The following is a 21,610-nucleotide window of genomic DNA, read 5'->3' on the forward strand; positions in this document are numbered from 1 at the left end:
ACCCACCTCTTGACAGATGTAAAAGATTCAGCACACAGAAACAGAACATAAATTTTCTGACACAACTAGTGTGGGAATTTGTTTTGCTTGAGTACACATATTGTTAAAATAAATTTTTTTTCTTTCCTTTTTCCAATTTGGAGGTGGTAGGTTGCTGAAGAAAGGGAGGGAAAATTCAATATACTTACTTAGTCTGACCTACTCTATGGCATCGGTCTTCAGCTTGTTTGTCATTGTATGGATTACAGTCAATATCGTGAAGTATAACAACATTTGCAGAGGTCAGATTTATCCCAAGTCCGCCAGCTTTTGTTGATAGCAGAAATATAAAGATGTCCATGTCTGTATTGAACTGGTCAATTAGGTGAATCCTAAAAAATTAATACATGAAGTTAAGACACCAAAATTATTATAAAATAACACTGTTGAATTGGAAAAATTTATGTAAAATTCTGAAAAATGAAATGTTTATATTAGTACAAATGAAAAATAAAAAAACCCATTTTTGCCTGCAACAGATTAGTATATAGTACTAATGAAGCCAAAGATAAGGATTTATTACTGATATGAGCCACATATAGTAAACTGGCTAGTCACAATGTTTTATATCATTTGAAACAAAGGAAGAATAAATAGCTGAGTATGTATGAATAAACTCTACCAAAAAATACAACTCAAAGCGCACACATTAACTGGTGTCATCTTCACACAGTAATATCTTTTAACATTTTAAACTTTGTAGATATTACATAATATTTGTATAAGCTCTGATACTAACTCTACATAATAAAGTATGTATTCTAGTAGTTTTGACTAGTCAAAACTCTTAATGTTGCAATCTCCTTTAGCTCCATTTATCGCTTTATCCAAACTACATCTTCACAAAGTTAAAGCATCTAACCAATTCAACCATCCAGAAACAGTCACGACATTTAACAAAGAGTTGGACAAAAGTTTTGTCCTCAGTGATGATACAGTTCCAAGACATTCTCCATTATGAGTCAGTCAAGATATTGCTAGAGGATAGTATAATCATAATCACAGGGGCTTGAACACAAGGCAGAGCTGAAACCTATCTGTTAATATTCTTTGGTTGAGTCCTGGTTCTCCTTGTCCAGAACTAATATCTGTTTCTTGGTTGCTATTCTAAGGTTTGCACTGTTATGAAATTTCAGTAAGTTCCAGTTCAGATTTTAGTTTTGTAATAATATTATTACACAGGGCTTATTAGAAATAGCAGTATCCTCAATACAGCAACTATTCATAAATATGGTACTAGTTGGCTGCCAAGGACAAAAATACTCTGAAAAAATTTATTAATTACTATTAGAAAAATGACTCCTCAACTTAGGGGAAAATATTCTAAAGTTTTAGAAATACTTAGTACATTTCCTATAATTTTTTTCCAAAAAGCATTTAAGTGACATGAGCAAAGTTTTAAAATGAACAACAGCACAGAGACAAGGAATTTGAAATTTTTATGTTTATAGTTACAGTTTTCAAAAGACTAGAAATAATAAAATGCATAGTAAATGTTCTAAACATAGTAGATGGCATCAGTTGTCAAAGAAATAAATTTGTAATTTTACAAGTAAAAAAGCCAACCTTTCAGAAATTTGAGTCTTTCCATCCAATCTAAGATATCTATGCTGATGGTGTTTTAGAAGAACCTCTAAGATGTCCAGCATCATTGTAAATTGGCTAAATAATACAACCCTGTCACCCTATGAAGAGAAAACAGACACAAATTCACAAATCATAATTATTAATTCTTATTAGCATGTAAAGATGTGCAATATCTGGATTTTTACTACAATCACTAGACAGTTTTACAGCACATACCTTTTATTTCTAAGGAATGCAACACTAAGCCTATTGGTTTTTCCCTCTCCATGGTAAAAAAAAAAGGGGGGGGGGGGGGAGAATACATAAAGACCTATCTCAATTCAAGAAACGTTTATTTATTGATAATACAAGTGCTAGGTGCTAGGATTAAAAAACAACAACAACAACAAGAACCCCAGCAGTATGCCATCAAGGAAATTTTCCCAGGACAAGGTGAGTAGGTGGGGCTATGGAGATTTAACATGTATACAAATAAACAGCAAACAAAGTAATTTGAAGACGAATAGGATACTAAAAGGAGAGAGGAGGAAGGAAACAATCAGGGAAGTGTTCATGCAGAAAGTAACAAGTGATCTTGAAGAATAAAAAAGGACTCTGAAAAGTAGAGAAGAGAATGCATTTCAGGGTTATACAAATAAACAGATGCAGGAGATGACATCAGCAAGGTCTGGGAACAGGTAGTAGTCCAGTGAGGATGAAATGGAGAATTTGTAAAGGCATGAAATACAGCTTACCTGCAGCCAGATTGGGCCTTAAATAAGAGGCAGTCAGACTGCCTTATAGGCAACAGCAGGAAACCACTGAAGGTTGTTTGAGTGACATGCTTATCTATACTGTGGGAAGATTATTTTGACAGAAGAGGGGAAAGATTAAAAGCAAGAAGGTCAATTAAGGAGTTATTAGTCTAGACTCCTGGTAGGCACATGAATGTGGAAAGAAGAGGCTAAATCCACGGTAGGTTATTGAAACAGAATCCATAAAATTTGGCTCTCAATTAAATGTAGGGGATTGAGAGAGGGCTAAGAGTCAAGGATGACTCAGAGGTTACAAATCTGGGTGATAGAAAAACTAGAGGTACAATCAAAAGAAATAATCAAGTTTGGGATGAGAAAACTATGAATTCTGGTTTGGAGAAGTTGAATTTGAGATGCCTACAGGACGTTCAGGTGGGGACACTCAGCAAGGAATGTAGTTCCAAAGAAAAATTAACACATTTGGGAATCATGTATCAGGGATGATGACTGAACCCAAAGAAGCTGATTAAATAAATCACCAAGATGAGATATAGACAGGAAGCCCCAGGGCAGAGCTTTGAGGGATGCCCATGCTTGGGGGTTAGGGGGTTAAGATTGATGACCTAGCAAAGGATCTGACATGTAGGAGAACCAAGAAAGAAGTGTCATGAAAGTCAAAGAAGGCAACAGTTTCCTGAAAAGAGGATAGCTGAAAGTCAAAACCAACAAAGAGAGCAAGGTAAATGGTGAGAAAAGGCCACCATCGAGCAAAGTTGCAAGCTATTAAATAAACCCATACAAATCATCAGCATTACCGTATATTAACAATGAAACTGAGCAAAGGAGATAGAGAAATTCCATTAAAAATAACTAAAGATGGGGTAGCTAGGTGGCGTAGTGGATAGAGCTCCGGCCTTGGAGTCAGAAGGACCTGAGTTCAAATCTGCCTGAGACACTTGACACTTACTGGCTGTTTGACCCTGGGCAAGTCATTTAACCCTGATTGCCTCACCAAAAAAGCAAAAAAAAAAAACAAAAAAAAAACAAAACAAACTAAAGATAATAGAAAATACTTGGTAGTCTTATATGACTATATTGAACACAATACAGACAGATCTAAATAATTAGAGAAATGGTAATTACTCATAGGTAAGGCAAGCTAATATAATAAAAATGACAATACCACCTGCCTTACCAAACTACAAAATATTGCTTTATAGAGCTAAATAATAACAAAATGCATCTGGAGAACAAGAGAAAAGGTCACTGGATTTAGCAGCTAAAGCACTGGCAAATTTTGAAAGAACAATTTTAGCTGACTGGTGGACTGGAAAGTTAGCTTGCAATGGTAAAACTGAGTAGAAGGTGAGAAAGAAGAGGTAGCAAATGCAGATTCAAGGGGTTCAACAGCAAAACGGAGAAGAGAAACAGAAGAACAGGTTGAGGGGATGGCAAGATCAAATAAAGGGATGTTTTTTTAAAAAAAAAATTTTTTTTCAACAATTTTCAACACAGGACAGTTCAGAGCATTTTTTATATGCAACAGGAACGCAACAGCAGACAGGGAAAGATTGAAAATGAGAGTCTGAGAGGAAGGAAAAGTACCTGGAGGAAATGGAGGTGGAAAAGAGAGAATTTTTGGCAAAAAGTCAAGTGCATAAGTAAAATTTTCCAAAAGCGAAATCAGGTTACTTTCACACCTGGTTTTGCTTCTTAAATCTTATCTTTTAAAATCTTACTTAAATTATTCCTGCTTTCAGTTACGGAAAAACTGTATACCTACTTTATCTTTTTCTCATTTTTAATTTATACACCATATGCTACAATATTACTAGTAATTTGATTTTTGCTAACATAATGAATTGTAATGCAATCTTACTAATACATAGGATGTGAAGTACATTAAATATAAGGACACATACTAGACAAGGTCCCTGCCTTCAAAAATAGTAATTTTATCGTTTTAACAAAATTGTAAGACTACATTAAAATAGTCTGTAGTAATTAGTAATGTCCCATGATATTACAAAAAGCTATTACTAATTGCAGACTTTATTTTTAAAAATCAAACTAATATTAATACTGAAGGCTGGAGAATAAGGAAGTGTACAATGACTAATTTTTGCATAATACCTTTTGTTTTAATTCAGACAAAATGCATTCTAGTTTCTTGAATTTTCCGGAGTCCAAAATGAGATCCATGTCTAACGTAAAGTCATTGATATGTGCATACTGTTTACAAAGTAAATGTAGTTCAAAGTCCGTCATAACTTCCATATCTTCAAAAATCAGGTCAGGATTAGCTTCACAATGTGTAGGTTCCTCAAAAGAAAAGAAAATTTTATTTCAAATTATACTTTACAATATGGTAATATGAAACTAATCTCAATTGTTTCCTCAGTCCCTTGAAAGGCAGCCTGCTGTAGCCTACAGAGTCAAGAAAGCATGGGTTCAAATCCTGCCTCTGGTGTTAACTAGCTGTGTGACCTTAGCGTCACAATCTCGAGCTTCAGTCCTGTCAACTGTAAATTGAGAAGGGTGGCCTCACTGACTTATAAGGTGTGTGCCGGCTTTAAGTTAATTACACTACGTTATTCAAATAATTAAGACTAATACTAGCGTACTAGCAAGTACACTTCAGATACTGGTGAAATTATACAACATTCTAATGCAACTCTTTCAGGATCAGATAGAGAAAACTAATTTAGTGACTCAAATGAGTCACTGACAATAGGGAAGTAGAAACTTCAGTCGTAATCTACTTCTCTGTTTGGACATGTGGTCTTTTGTGCTTCCGAGCACAACCCCCAGATGCAATTTTACACATTGACATAAGCACACTAAGCAGTGACCTTTTACGCTGCTAATGACAGTACAAGTTAGGAAGACCACAATCATCAAATAACCACTGTATTCATACCTTGGATAAAATCAATTAGGATATCCCTAATTGATTTTATGAGTCATAAAAGTTAAATAAAGTGAAAAAAACAAAGTGTTTTAAATTTGTGAAAACTCTTCAAAAACACAAAAATACTTTGCTAGTTTTTCTCATGGTTCCACTTCCTTTGACGTTAGAAAAAAAAGCAAAATTCAATAAGAGTAACCTTGAATTCACCATTCATTTTCACTTACATTTACAAAAGCTAAGAGAAGGTAAAATAAAGTCTTAAGTCATTCCCATTGCTCCTTGTCTGGCAGAGGTGTAAAAAGAAACAAGTAGGCAGAAACAAACAAAGATGAATTCAACGAATTCAACTCAGTCAAGAACTTCCCTCACAAAACCGAGACAATGATCTTTAGTGACATTATCACTAAAAGTAGACAGAGAGATTAGAATAGTTTTCATTAATATAGGACTTTTTAAAAAGTGCAAAATTGAAGAATATTTAACAGGAGTAAATAAATCTACCCAGAAGACAGACACTTAAAGGCCACACATATCAGTTAGTAATGAAAAGGAACAGGGTTATAAGGGCATGCATGCTAGCTAATGGAGTTAATTTGAACTAATACATAAATTATTTCAGGTTAAATTCTGCTAGTAAATGTTTGCCTATGTCTTAGAAGTTGGTCCTAAGTGGTCAAAAGAAAAGAATAATTCTCAAAAAAACTGAAAACTATTAACAATCATGTAAAAATTCAAATCACTAATAACAAGAGAAAACAACCTTAAGGTTTCACCCCACACCCAGCAAACTGGCAAAGATGATAAAAATATGCTAACAGTCAATGTTATAGGAATTCTTGAAAGATAGGTACACTAATGCATTGTATATGGATCTGTGAATTAATACAACTATCTTGGAAAGCAATTTGGAATTAAGCAAAATAAAGTAATTAAAATGTCTATGTTCTTGGTCCCACATTGGTAGGTATATACTTGAGGAGGTCATTGACAAAAGCCTCCATACATATAAAAATAATTACAGTAGCACTTTGGTAGGAAAAAATTTGAAACAAAGTAGATACTCACCAAAAGGAGAAAGGATAAACAAACTGAGATACATGACTGTAATGGAGTAACACTGTTCTATAGGAAACCATAAAGGAAAGGGAAGAATGGAGTAAGCACTTATACAGCACCAACTATGTTTCAGGAAATGTGCTGCTAAGTGTTTCACAAAACTTATTTCATTTGATTCTCACAGCAATCCTGGGAAGCAGGTGCTGTAGCTTCATTTTACAATTGAGGAAACTGAGGCAAACAGTGTCTGAGGCTGGATTCACAGGTCTTCCTGACTCCAGGCCCAGCACTCTATCCCTTGCTCCGCTTAGCTGCCTATAAACATACTGAATAATAGCAAGAAGCAGGAAAAGACTTAAAGAAACTAAGGCAATTTGAAGTAAGCAGAGCCATCCATGCAACCAACGACAACAATGTAAATGGAAAGAACCAGCAGCAAACAATCAAAAAACGTTACAAAATTATCAAGAACAAGGGTGACTCCAAAGAAGAGATGAAAAGATGCCTCCACACTCCTCTGCCGAAAAGGAGGGTCCACAAGTCTGGACATTGAATAAATCAGATTTTTTCAATGTAATGATTGGTTTTGTGGAATTTTTTTCTCTTCTTGCTCTTTTCTTTTTAAAATTTTCTATTATAAGGGATGACTGTGGGGAAGGGGAAGAAATGGGATATGTGGAGATATCCAGGTGATCATCAAAAATCCGAAGATACTAATAAAAATGTATTAAAGTTTTTTACAGTTGGTTGTGTGGTGAAGTAGAAAGAAGCCTAGAGCTTGAGCTGTCTTTGCACAAGCTTCAAGAACCCAAGGTCACTTCTAAATTATAGAGGGAAGGGCAGCAGAATAAAGTTTTAGTGGCTTAACTGCTTATTTTTTTGGTAAATTATATTTGGCACCATTTTGTGGGGAAATTTAATTTTTCTCAGTGTACTGTTGCACTCAGGAGGGTAACTTTATCACTTTATGTGACCAGTCTCCCCTCATCTGGCTTTGCCATTTGTGACTTTAGATTAGTGACCTTTTTGTAGGGTGGGGAGGAGCAGGGGACAGACACACTTCTCTTTTCCATGAAATGAGAGTTTTGGATTTGATGAGTGCTTCTCAGGATCATTTGGTAACATATTTATGGGATTAGGTAAGTACTGGGTCTAAGGCTTTGATTTAGAGCTTAAGTTTTAGGGCACAGGGAACTTGGAGAAATTTTGAAGAAAAACAGTGGAAATTAAGTTTAGTGTCATGCAAAAATTTGTCATATCAAGTATTTCAACACAAAATAATATTTACTATTTAGAAAGGGAAGCTAGTAAGTAGTATAATTTTCTCCCCAGACTCTTATTACCAATGCACTAGGGTTTCATAGAGCTGTTTATCAAGTTTGGAGTAGTAAATCAGAATAAAACTGAATTCTTAGATGAGCATTAGGATTCTAGGTGAGTTTCATTTAAGTTACAGAAAATAAACGAGGAAATAAGGTTTGATTCACAAATTTTTGTGAACATAAACCACAAAAGTTTGTCAATGAAAAATAAGATAATTCTCATTCCTTCTTCCTTTTGGGTGAGAACTCTGCAAAACATTTTAAATTTGCAAATGTTTTAAATGTATCTTCAACTTCTTGATCATCTGCATATCTATCTATTGTGCTGCTAACAATTGTTGCTAATTACTAATCTATCATCAGCCTTCCTGTACATTCAGGATGGTAGGTATACAGCACGAAAGGAATTAAAATGTTTTATTAACAACTCAACACTGAACATCAATACAAAACAATTAAAACTTCCTAGTACCTGTTACCATTAATATCAATGCATAAAATATCTTAACATCATCTGAGAACGTCCAACAGAATTCTGTCCTTTCATTTTCTTTTCCCTGTGATTATAATTAGTGTTACTCAGTTTGTCAGCTTCAGCTTTTTCCCCTTTGCATTATTTCATAAAGATCTTTCAGAACTGCTATGTATTTCTCATAACTGTTTAAACTAGTTTTTTAGGTGTGTGTATATACACATATGTACACACACACTGCTGTGACAGTTTTAACAGACAGCTTTTTTGTTATCAATAACCCTTTTATGGTATATATTCCCAACAATGCATTTACTAGGTATTGGGTCAAAGGGTACGATTTTTTTTTATTAACTTTCACTGCATAGTGTCAGACTGCTCTCCAAAAAGCTGGCAATTCAACCAGTAATAAATAAGTATATCTTTTTCAATAACTCTGCTAAGTACCTAATTTCCTTGTTATTTTTTTCCAACTTGAAAGAACTGAGGTGGCATACCTCACCATTGTTTGCTTTTAATTATTAGTGAGGCTGAGCATTTTTCAAGTGACTGTAACAATCTGTACCTCCACTTTTGAAAATAGTCTGTTCTTATCCTATTCGGTTTTGACACAGTATTTGACTTTTACAGAACTGCAGGATGTCAGAGGTAGAAGGGACTTTAGAATATCTCAAACAAATGAGGAAATGGAATACCTGAAAAATGAAATGACTTACCTAAGGTCATATATATGGTAAAGAAATGGAAGATTTGGGATTTGTAGTTCAGGCTAAGTGCTATGAGCTGGCGAGTAAAGAGGATCATACAGTCATGCATTCACTCTTACCTTTAGCATCAGCTGTGACATTATTCTGAGTTTTTCAGCTGTGTAATATTGACGATGTAATAAAGGGTGATTGGCCATTTTTCTTAGTTGCATCATCACATTGCCCATTTCTGAGCTTTTCTCTGCAAGTCAAAAAGTGCATACTGAAATTTAAATCTAATGATTATTTTAAATGATAGTAAATATTCAATTTTTAAAAAATCTTTTTAGTTCAGTGAGATAAAGAACAAACAAAAAAGTCACCATCTAAAAGCAACACACATCCATAAACCAGTATATAATGTACACTGTCAAAATCAGGTTATACCCATGCCATTGATGGATTTCTTCATTTTGTTAAAAAGGCTGAAGTAGAGTTGTTCCTGCTTTTCTGACATTGCACATAGTTCAACACAATCTTTTTTGGGAGGTAGCTGCTTAAGGACCTGAGGAAAAAAACCAGAATTTATTTAAGGAAAGTTTTCCTCATTTAAATAAAACAAAATATAATACTGCCAACCAATACACAGAGGAAGAGTTTACCTCTTCTTTTACTCTTCTCAGAATAAATGGCTTTATAATTTGCTTAGCGTGTGCTATTCTCTCCTTTTCATATATACTTTGTTCTTCAGCAGACTTCTAATGGAAGAAAAAAGAATCACTTTTTAAAAATCTCAACAATACAGGTGGCTTATTTACAGGTATTCAAACACACTCATGGATATAAGCCTCTTGGCTTCTCCCACACCTACATTCTAAGAGGGTCTTCCCCCTTTCTCCAAATATCCCAAGCTGATTACAGGCAAGATTTAATTTTTAGATTGTAATCTGCTTCTTAAAGAGGACCTGATTAAGTATTATAGTTTGAACTTTTGAGTACTTATAGTTCAGGAACCACAAGCAATTAATATTTCTGTTACATTATAGCTTATATATGTGCCGACTCAGCATTTTCCTTCAGCAATAAGGACAAGTAATGAAGACTTTTTTTTTTTGTTCTGCAAATTACTGGTAAAAATGAGCTACTCCTCAGACTAGAGGTCAACATTTTCCCAGTTATAGTTCATACTAGGTAGAACGATAGTTAACAGTCCAATTTGGTAAATCTTTTTCACCATGAACCACTTCTAAATTGTTTAAACTTTCCCTTCAACAAATTAAAACTAAAAGTGGGAAGGAATGAAAATTGGGCCTGGATATATATGTATGCAGCATGTGTTATGTGCTCTCTGCTTACTGCTTTGGAAGAGAACATTCTTCTGATTTCACTGGTGCTACTACTGAACATATGAGGCATGACAAAATTCAACAAAGACATGAGTTCCAATAGATTATTCTGAACAGGAGTGCCTGTAAGTAGCAGACGATTCTTTGCCTACGACAGAGAGAAACGGAAATTAGGTAATTTAAACACACACACACACACACACACACACACACACCCCCACAAACATATGCACAAACACACCCCCAAAAACCCCATGAGTAAATGTGCTAGTAATCTGCTGAAGGGACGTCAGAGATTACCAAATGATGTCAAATAACTTACCCATGGTCTTACAACTAATTGGTAGTATAGCCAATTTGAAAACTCCAGATTCTAGCCTCTCTGGCCAGTAGTTTTTCTACCATAACATGTATATTTGCTTTTCTGCTAAAAGCAGTCAGAGTATAGAAATCGTTCAGGTCAACAGTTTATGTCTAAACTTGTTCTGTGTTTAAGCTGACCGTGTGAAACTCAACATTTCCACCTTTGCCCTTTTTGTCCCAAGGAGGATGGCAGTGAGGGAAGAGGTTTTATACTTGATATTCTTATGTTACATCTTACATAAGAGTTTATACATCTGATTTGCAAGTTTTAAAATTTTGTACTTTGTTAAGAATAGAGAAGGAATTGCATACGTTAATGGTCATGAGGTGCTGGTAGCGCACAGAGCCCATATTCTTCAACATGTGGCCCTCATCGAAGATTGCATAGTTAAGTTTCAGCCGTCGAAATAGATTGCGGTCATCTGAACTGCTAATTGCACAATTGTACCTATTGCAAATAAAAATTGTAGGACAGTGTTCTAAGAGTTTAGACAATCCAGAGAGCTGCAAATTCCATAAAATATTTTACCCAAAAGGAAGCACTGACTCATTTATATTAATTAGGAAAGAAAGGAATGGGGAGGAGTCCCCTCAGAAGTGACAAAAACTACTAATAAAAGAACAAAAATGGAAAAAGAAAATTCTAGGCACAGCATTTACTCAATAATGCTTCAAATTATATACTACATAGCTAAGAGCAGTCAGTCTGAAATGTAAAGAAAAAACTAAGGACAACTTAAGCAAAAAAACAAAACAAAACAAAACAAAAACCAGACAACTTAAAGGCTCTGTCTGACAGGGTAAAGAGTTCTGTATTTCTGTGACAAAGTCAGATTTTTTCTTTGAAATATATATTTTTAATAGTGTTTATGCACAATTTAAAAATATGTGGTACCAAAAAAATAGAAAATAGGAGCACATTGCTACAGGATCAGATTAGAAGATGAGTTCTTGTTTGATCCTAAGGACAAACTGACAGGAATTATGCCAAAAATTCTGACAGAATTTGGCAAGAAAAGAACATCCTTCTACTGACTAGGGGAAGTTTTGGTCAGAAATGACCCATTTTTTTTATAATAAAACTGACTAGCAACTGTTTAAAGAACTGAGTGAGTTCTAACCAAATATGAGGAAGTACACAGTTCGGCATCAAGTGATGGAGTAAATGTAACACAACAAAATTGTATCAAATAGTTAAATTAAATAAATGAATATTCAATATTTAGTTAACAAAAGATGGATGACTCAAATGCTACACTGGTACCCCAAGATAATCAACATTCAACTGACAATTTACTAAAAGCCTAGTTTTACACTAATGGGCCAGGTATTATCTATAAAAATTATTAAGAGAAATATCTCTAGCCTGTTAGGTAGAATCTTGAAAGAGTTGTTATGGAAAACCACAGAAAGGACTTGAATGAAATGAAAAAGTATTAAAATCTGGTGGGGAAAATATACTCACTAATGAAATCAATGAACAATGTAAAGTTATATATTTAATAACTACATCATTACTTAATAATTCCTACTGCCTTAAATGTTTTATGTTTTTTTTTAAAAACTTGACTACCATGCATAAATAACTACTCAAAGATGTGCCCTTAAGTGAGTGCATGATCTATTTGTAGTGCAGCAAGTAAAGCAAAACAGGCTGTCTTTTTGTTGATTGAATGAATGTCCCATTATTTTGGTTACGACCAAATAATCAACATTCTCACAGCAGGTGGTGCTGACCTGAAAATTGAGGTAAAAAGTCCTACCCGGAAATGATAAAGCACAACTGAGAATGACCTCAAATTCTCAAATTAACCAAAATCACAATCATTGCTGCTGCTCCTATTATATACTAGTACTGAGAAATATTATTTTTTCTCTTGTCAATTTTCCTAATAATTTTAGTACTTACGTAGTCACAATCACATTGAAGTCTACAACTTTATTATGAATATCACATCTAAGCTGTTTGCGATCTTCTTGAGAACCTAGAGATAAAAATGTGTTTGGAAAAATCATCTTTTCAAGTTGTATGCAATGGATAGAAATTATGAATATTATTCATTCCCTATACTTCAATTAAATGAGCAGACTGTACAAGGTACTGTGCTAGGCTCTGGAGACAGCCAAAAATCAAGCAGTCCTTGCCCTCTGGAATCAATTGGGAATTCTACTGGGGAACATAACACATACAAATGAGAGAGAGAGAAAAAAATAGAGAAACATAGAGGAAGGGAGGAAGGAATTTGAAGAGGGAGACCACTAACAACTGAGTGGCATACAGTCAAGTCTTCATGGAAAGAGGCAGCCCATAGGCTGAAGGTTTCTAAGAGAGTGCTGGGCTTAGTCAGGAACACCTGAGTTCAAATGTGGCCTTAGACACTTACAGCTGTGTAACCCACAGCAAGTCAATTAATCCTGTTTGCTTCAGTATCTTCATCTGTAAAATGAGCTGGAGAAGGAAATGGCAAACCACTCCAATATCTTTGCCAAGAAAATCCCCCAAAAGGGTCACTAAGAATTGGACAGGACTGAAAAATGACTAAACAACAACAAAGAATGTATTTGAGAGGGGAAAGCACGGGAATAGTGAAATCAATTAGGAAGTTTATAATAGTCCAGGCAACAGGTAATGTTATGGTAGACTATAAAAAGATTCCACACCTTCAATTCCACAAGCACTTATTAAATACTTTTATATGAAGCTCAGTTCGAGGCAGCATTACATAATCAAGGGCTGATCTTGAATCAGGAAGGCCTGGGTTCTTTTCAGGCCATGTACAAATACTGCTTGTGGGAATGGAGGCAGAGGTACTTAATCTCTTAGCAGTTAGAGATGAGCTGCTGATCTGCTTTGGTGGAATGAGTTTCCTTCCTGGGGAAATTCCCTATATTAATTCAATTATAGGTCTGGACCCCTCCCACTTCACACACTCAAAAATACATGCAAAGAATAAAAAGCTGAGGCAGTGCTTATCTTCAAGAAACTCAGAATATGATTATGGGATTAGGGAGAGAGATAAGATTCTACCACAAGAGTTCTAGACAAAAATGCCGTAAGAAAGTCTGAGCTGGCAGAAATCCCTTTTGAGCTGGGATATTGGGGAAAATTTCATAGAGAGACTACATTGGAACACTGCCTTAAAAAATGAAAAGAATTTTTACAGGGATGTGGAAGGAGCACATCCAGACATAGTGCCAGGCTGGCAAATGCTCCAAAGCAGATGAGGGCAGGACTAGGTTAGGGAGTAGTTATTGGTCCAGTTTGGCTGAAACACATAGCGCATGAAAAGAAGCAGTGATGAAACTGCAATCAAAGCTGAGCCAGACTGCAGTGAGCTTCAAATGCAATGGGCTAAGAAGTTTCTGTATTGTCATACAGGCAAAAAAGAAATGCTGGAGAGCTTCGGGCTGGACCGTAATGTAGTTATGTGTGAGCATTAGGAGTACTAGCTGGACAACTTTGTGAAAGCTCTCTGGGAAACAGAAGGCTATTACAACAATCCAGGGAAAGCGTGGCAGCAGAAATAGAAGGGAGAGAGGAGGAAGGGGAAGAGAGTCAAAGGTGACTTCAAGGTTTTCATTCTGGGTGCTAGAAGCAATATAAAAGTATACTTACCATAATAAAAGAGAACATCTAGGTTAGAGCACCATAAATTAACTTCTCTTATCCAGTTGTCTATAAAACAAAAAAGTAGCTGTTAGTTGTTCCTGCTACATGATATGCATAGAAGAAACTCAAGTGTAACTAGCACTTAGTTTAAGAAGTCATCAAACTACTCACTCTACTGTAAACTGAAGTCAAATAGGAATTTTTATTATACATAGATGAAAATTATTAAGTTTATTCTATAAAAGTAGTTTACAAGTTTGAATTTTATTATGATTTAAATATTTACCAAGAAAAAGGTCATTAAATGTAATGTACCAGATAGACTGAACATACTAAACTAGAAAGAGCTGCCTTTCAAGTGAAATCATTAGTGCTTCAAGATAACTTAATTTCAAGACTTTTCTCTCAACCAAAGTTCTATGAATCTTGTCAGGATTAACAGGAACTAAAGTAGAACTCCTAGAACTTTGCGGGTTTTTTTTGGTTTTGTTTTTCTGCTTTTTGGTGAGGCAATTGGGGTTAAGTGACTTGCTAGGGTCACACAGCTACTAAGTGTCACGTGTCTGAGGCTGGATTTGAACTCAGGTCCTCTGGACTCCAAGGCTGGAGCTCTACCCACTGTGCCACCTAACTGCCCCTAGAACTTTGTATTCTTTAGTCATTAGTAGACTAATCAGATCAATAAGTTGACCATAAAATAGATAGAAAATATAGAAAAACTAATTTTGAACATGCTAGTCTATAACTCAAATTCTGTTTACTTTCGGTAATAGGTTTTACAATTAACTCACATAATATTGTATACAAGCTTATTGTAAATGAGTTTTACTTATAATCACCTAATTACATTTTAGTGACAAATAAAGCAGCTGATTTTCAAAGATAAGAAAAATAATTTCACAGGACATGTGTAACTATGCCTTGCAGAGCTAACTGATGAGCATAAAACAAACATAATAACCAGTTAAGAATGATAATTTCAACTTATCACTAACACTCTTTTGCAGTACATATAGCAGAAATGGTGAAAAAAAGTGCTAAGTTCTTGCAAATTCACTGGAAATACACCTTGTTACTCAAGTGATTTAAATGCAAAGGTTGACATTTGGTATAGAAATAAGATATGATACTACTAAGATGCTTTATGCCATTAAGTCACTAATATTTTAAAAACAATTCTAAACTTTATAGCTATAAAAAAACCCAAATATTTAAATATGCAAACAAAAGCATGAACTCCATTTTGTGTGATTTGTTTTTTAAAACATGTATATTAATTTAAACAAATAAACATGTCATTTTTTTTTTTTTTACTGCTGTGTATTTTTCAGATTTTCTTGCTGGCTTTTAAATATAGTAGAAGTTAGCATATAATATCTCAATTCTTCAGTTTTTAACTCTTATTACTTCATACTGGCCCTCAAATTTTTCTCTGTACTCAATTCAAATGGGTCTACAAGCTCAATGCATTCAGGATTTCTCCCCCAATGGAACACAAATCTTTTGTGCCTGCAATTTCCTACTCAATGTTTGTCCACATCCATCCAATATGCTGCAAATCTTCATTTTCTTCTGATATTGCAAGGGTGCTAGTGAGACACTCTGGTCATCTACCTATCGTCCCTCACTCTCAATATCTGAGCAGCCCATATTTCCTTCTAATTATATACTTCTTTGATGTTTTTATTCTTATTCTTCTTTAGAAATCCTCATTAGTTATATATAGCAGTCTGTGCATATTTGCCCCGTGCCTCTCTATTTTCCTCTGAGTTATGGGAAGTTTTGCATCTCAGCTCATTTTCTTCCTGTTCAACTCTGGGCCCAACTTGTCCATTTGTGCTGTCTGACTCAAGATTAAATGTTAGACAAGTTCTTTAGGATGTCCATTCATATCAATGTTGTAATACAGGCAATAGACAGTCTTAATCACCTTGGTTACTTCTATGTGAAAAGTCAGGCTAAATTCTTTTGAGTGATTTCAGATCTTACAGGAGATTACAATATTTCAAGGCTTGAGGCAATCAGCATGATGTCATCTGCAAGAAAAGGAGCATCTGGAGGAACGTGGTATGTGTGCTTATCTCCTCCAACACGATGGCCAGCATCTTTGACAAATATCCGTCTCCCTGTTTTACGCCTTGCCTGGAGCTTATAATCAGCTAATCCCCCTCCTTCCTTCCTTCTTCTATCCCGGAGAGCCCCAGATAGAACTGCAGTCCACTCATGGGCTCAATTGGATCTGTTTCCAACCTGGGCTTGTTTGTTCCCCTTTAGGCAGCCTGGCAGCCCTCTGCTCCTGGGGGCTCACTATTTGGCACCTAAGTAAAGACACCTAATAGGCTCAGCACTACAGAGACCCACCAGTCTCAACCTCCCCAATAGTAGGGATTACAGGCGCACCCAGGTTCTCTTCCACCTTTCATGGAATTATGAATGACTCTGCTGAACAAAAGACCTTGTAAGGACTTGTAAAGCAGTACTTAGTTCTACCAAATGAAATAATTTTTCAAAATCAACAATGAAATCTCTACATCTTTTGGTTAGTTATAAAATGGTAAAGATGTGCTACATTGTTGAATATCACTTGCAAAAATCTGCTTGTTCCTTATTAATACTCTCATCAAGGATTCCCTCAATTCATCTAGATGACTCTCAAGGATTCTGTTTAGATGAGAAGCTATAAAGGTTAGTAGTTGCTGCTATTTTCTCAGTAGCCTTTTTCAGTATTAATAAGGTCCAATATACCTTTGGTATCTTCCCCTCCTTTCTGAGAAACCTCGTATATACCAGTCCCTCAACATGTTCACCATTGTGTCACCTCCAACACAGATCTTCTCTATACATACGCAGTCTAATATAGTTGTTCTTCTTGTCTTTGTTCTCTTTAGTGCCATTTCAACCACTGTGGCATTAGAGTTCCACTGTCCTTAAAGGAGAAAAGTTGGTTATAATTTTTTCCTCATTTTTCTTCTGGTTGTTGTCCTGCTTCCATTTTCATCCTTAAATGCCCTTGGAGTGACTTTGTTTAGTTGGATACCTGCCAAACTTTCTTTAAACTGGTTTTGTCCCTCCTTGTTTTTCTCTGCTTTGAAACAATACTACTTAGAATGAAGCATCGTTATTCATCATAAGAGCTTATGAACAAGTTTATATTCTGACCTGCTGTTGTCTTTGGCAAACATCTCAGCGTGGCGTAGAAGTCAGATGTTTGCTGAATAAAGCCCTCTCTAGGCTCTTTTGGTCTCCTAGCTATGGTAATTAATTTGTTGCTGGTTAAATGTCTCAATAAAAGTAGTCAGTGTCAATAACTCTGTAGTCCATTTTCCATTCTTAATTACTTATTTAACTCTGGGTTAAGTTATTTCAATTTATGCCATATGTTTTTCTCATTGTTATTTCTTGAAGGTTTTTATTTTTAAACTAACTCTGATCATAGCTCCAAAAAGTGGAGCTGACTCAGTAATAATACCACACTATTAACGAGTCTTTTCCGGTCAGTCAAAGTATAATCTATTTCATTTATTATAGTGTTAGCAGGTACTCACCATGTCAGGGTCTACCAATTGATTCTTTTCTCAAAATTTTTTTGAAAAATTCATGATATAAAAGGCATGAGGTTTTTATGTTATCAACAGATCTTTGTCTTCTCACGTTTCTTCTTCTTAACTATGTTTTCTCACTTCACTTTTCACCATTCTCACCTTTTCCCACCTTTGCAATGTTTAAAAAAAATATCGAAGGGCCTTATAAAATTCATACGATTTCTCTAACCTTTTCTCCTCAGTAACCAATGTAGTGTGTAAGCTACAGTCACTTTCACAGTTGTCAGTACACAATCAATTGAGTGGTAAAGAGAATAAAGAACCTACAGTGTGTGTTTGATGATTTTTTTAAAAGCTGGAGGAAAGAAGGATATTTGAGTAAAGTAAAACATAAGTCTTTAAAGCCTTTTCTTTCCACCAAGATGTCCTTCTGGGCAGATGTTTAGAACACAGAAGATTCCTTGAAAAACACAACCAAAGTGAACTATGCTCACAGCTTCTGAGAAATGTCAAACAATGTAGCAAATCTTTAAATGCTCTTGGTTGCAGATGGCTTTGTTTGAACCTCAACATGCACTAAAACACTATGGGGGCCTCTTTAATGAGATCCATGATCACTTAAAGACCTGCCTAACAATGCACACAGAAAATACTATGTAAATAAAGAATGTGTATTACTGACAATATGACAAGCAGTCACAGGGGTTGATCATTGACTTATTCTTTGTGTCTATGTCTCTTGGAAATGATGAACAATGACCTGAATCTAAACTTGGAAAAGAAGAGAGTGGACTGTACTACATTTGGAAAGCTGCAGTTATTTTCAATAATTTCAAACTGTTCCTACTGTAAAAGCTCATCTTTTTAACATCAATATATTTCTGGCGATGATATATGGTTGCAAATAATGAAACAACACACTCTAAGAGATTCAGTATTACTAATGACCCAAAGGATAGTGGAAACATATGGTGAGGGTTAAACAGGCTACAACACATTACCAAGAGAAATTACATAAAATACATCATAAAGGAAATATATGACTAGGGGAAAAAAAAAAAGGTAAGCTATCCTTTTGCAAGGGTCAAGAATAACAGATGATTTGCTGGTAGCATTAAAATGATCCCAAGTCAATTTCCAGTATATTGGGAAGATCCTGTATGGAAGACTTATGGAAAGACATGGATAAGTGGATGACCTGGTAGAAGGAATACTAACTTCAGTGAGGGAAGAGAATGGATTTTGCAAACTACAGATCTGTGAGTTCGAGTTTTTGAGGCAAAATTCTATAATCATTATCAAAAGGATCATTAATGAACATCTACAGAGACAAATAGCTCTGCACTGATTCATAAAGAACAAGTCATGCCAGACTATGCTTATGCTGCAGATATAGTTTACTCACAAAGGAATGCAAGCTAGATAATAACACAACTAAGTGGATTAGGAACTGTTTAAAAGGCTGGGTCCAAAGAGAAGTTATTAGTCAGTCAATAAATATTTATTTATAAGTGCCTACTATGTGCCAGGCACTGTGCTAAGCGCTGGGGATATTTAAAAAAAAAAAAAAAAAGACAAAAGTTTGACAACCTCTGCCCTCAAGGAGCTTACGATCTAATGGGGGAGACAATATGTGAACAAGTACACACAAAGCAAGCTATGTATAGGATAAATAGGAGACAATCAGCAAAGGAAAGACACTAGAGTAGGGAAAGCTTCCAATAAAAGATGGGATTTCTGCTGGGACTTCAAGGAAGCCAGAGAGGTCACTAGGTAGAGCAGAGCAAGGAGAGCATTCTAGGCATGAGGGGCAGTCGGAAGAAATGCCTGGAGCTGAGAGATGGAGTGTCTTGTGTGAGGAATAGCAGGAGACTAATGTTACTGGATCAAAGAACATGAGATGGGAAGAAAACTGGAAATGTATGGGATGGGGTGAAGTGGACAGATTATGAAAGGCTTTGAATGCCAAACAGAGGACTTTGTATTTGATCCTGGAGGCAACAGGGAGCAGCTGGAGTTTATGGAGTGGGGAGTGGCAGGTGTATGTGTGTAATGGGATTAGACTTGTACCTTAGGAAAATCACTTTGGTAACTGGATTGGAGTGGCGAAAGACTAGAGGCAGGCAGACCACCGGCTATTGCAACAGTCCAAGCATCAGGTAATTAGGGCCTGTACCAGGGTGGTGGCAGCATTAGAAGAGAGAAGGGGACGTATTCAAGAGATGTTGCAAAGGTCAAATTGACAGGTCTTGGCAAAATATTGGACGTGGAGAGTGAGAAAGGCACTGGAAAGATGTCGTTCTCAACAGTAATAGGGAAGTTAAGAGGGAGGGATGGTTTAGGGGAAAAGATAACGATTTATTATTATTTATAATAATTATTAATAGTTGAATGTCAAATCTGTAATGGAACGTCCCAAAGATCTAATTTTGGCCATGTGCTATTTTATATTTGACTTGGAAAGACATGGATAGCATGTTTATTAAACCTGTTTATTACACAAATTGGTCAACAGATACCACACATTCAGAAACATTTGACCAGGCTAGAATATCGGGCCAAATCAAGTAAGATGAAGCCTAACAGTGGTTGTAAACTTAAGATCTATACCTGGGTTCAAGAAATCAACTTCACAAGTACAAGATAGGAAAAGCATGGCTACAGAACACTGTACAGAAAAAAGATCGGGGCGGGGGAGGTTGGATGAATTATGAACTTAATATGAGTCAAGAGTGTGAAATGGCAACTTGGAAAATTAATGCAATCTTAGGACGCTTTAATATTAGAGGCACCAGATTAGGGCAGTTTAAAAGACCCACTAAATTCTGTTCTGAATAAATGCCATCTGGAGGACCATGTCCAGTTCTGGGGAACTCATTTTAGGATGAATTTTGTTAAGCTGGAGAGGATCTAGAGAAAGGCAACCAGGTTGGTAAAGGGCCTTAAGATCATGCCATATGATTATCAGTTGTCTTACGGGTTTTCTTTTGTCGAGTTCATTGACTAGCCATTGCCAACTGACTAATAAGACAGGACAGTGGCACTACAGCTTTATTCAGACAGAATGAGGCACGCTCCACTAGTAAATGGCTGGAAATGAAAACCCATTAGAAAACAGTTGGTCCTCTCTCTCTCTCTCTCTCTTTCTTGTTATGAGAAAATGTTTATAACACCAGCTTTTTACATGAGATGAAACGGAAAAGAAATAAGTTAACTAGCTTAAACTGGTTTTATGACTTTTCTTGAGGCAGTTAGTACGTTCTGAGGTCCTACATGGTGAATTAGAAAAAAATGGAGTTGGTCAGTCAACTCTTAACAATCCACTCTTAATACGGTCATACAGCAAGGGGATGTTTAATCTGGAGAGGGGTTAGGGAGGATATGATAGCTTGCTTCAATCTCCGAAGCTTAGTCACATGGAAGAGTCCTGTTCTGTTATCCTTGGCCTGAGAGATCACAATTAGGAGAAATAGGTAGAAGTTTAAAAGAAGCAAATTTAGTCTTGACGTACGGAAAAGCTTCCTTTCAAAGAAGCTCTTCAAATAAAAGCTTGTTCACTTGTTACTGAAGCCTGGTCTTGTCTCCAACACCACAGAGGGCAGGGCCCAGACTGGACTCTATCCTGCTGCTTCCCACCCCCACCTACAACAGAATCACTGAATAAGTGTATTAATTCATCTGCTACCCAATGCAACCCCTACATTCAGCAAGCTCCCAACACTACTCTCCCTATTCCTGTGTTACCTAATTGTCTAGGAAGTAAACTAGCTCCTACCCTCCACCTTTTGTTCTCTCATCTCCACTTTCCCCAACTCTTGTTTCTTCTCTTGTCTTCACTGAACTTACGATCTAGGTGAGACCCCTGCCCTCAGCTTCTTAGCTGAGGACCTCAACTCTTTACTAAGAACATAGGCCATTTACCAATTCCATCCCCAAAGTCAC

The 21,610-nt window shown here is 35.9% G+C and overlaps 1 protein-coding gene across 3 annotated transcripts in view; it reads right to left on the bottom strand.

Annotated features, from left to right (window-relative positions):
* Nucleotides 1–21,610, bottom strand: part of SMARCAD1 (SWI/SNF-related, matrix-associated actin-dependent regulator of chromatin, subfamily a, containing DEAD/H box 1) — a 93,801-nt gene that overhangs the window by 5,939 nt on the left and 66,252 nt on the right. For all 3 annotated transcript variants that reach the window (XM_027837614.1, XM_027837613.1, XM_027837615.1), the window contains 10 exons: nt 14,133–14,192; nt 12,426–12,501; nt 10,829–10,964; nt 10,164–10,301; nt 9,470–9,565; nt 9,255–9,372; nt 8,948–9,069; nt 4,494–4,682; nt 1,606–1,724; nt 189–371 (listed from right to left, as the gene is read on the bottom strand). In XM_027837614.1, coding sequence (XP_027693415.1) covers nt 189–371; nt 1,606–1,724; nt 4,494–4,682; nt 8,948–9,069; nt 9,255–9,372; nt 9,470–9,565; nt 10,164–10,301; nt 10,829–10,964; nt 12,426–12,501; nt 14,133–14,192 — 1,237 coding nt within the window. The remainder of the gene's footprint in view (nt 1–188; nt 372–1,605; nt 1,725–4,493; nt 4,683–8,947; nt 9,070–9,254; nt 9,373–9,469; nt 9,566–10,163; nt 10,302–10,828; nt 10,965–12,425; nt 12,502–14,132; nt 14,193–21,610) is intronic.

The sequence above is a fragment of the Vombatus ursinus genome, unplaced genomic scaffold (genome assembly GCF_900497805.2).
Source record: "Vombatus ursinus unplaced genomic scaffold, bare-nosed wombat genome assembly UNPS02014821.1, whole genome shotgun sequence".
Lineage (NCBI taxonomy): Eukaryota > Metazoa > Chordata > Mammalia > Diprotodontia > Vombatidae > Vombatus > Vombatus ursinus.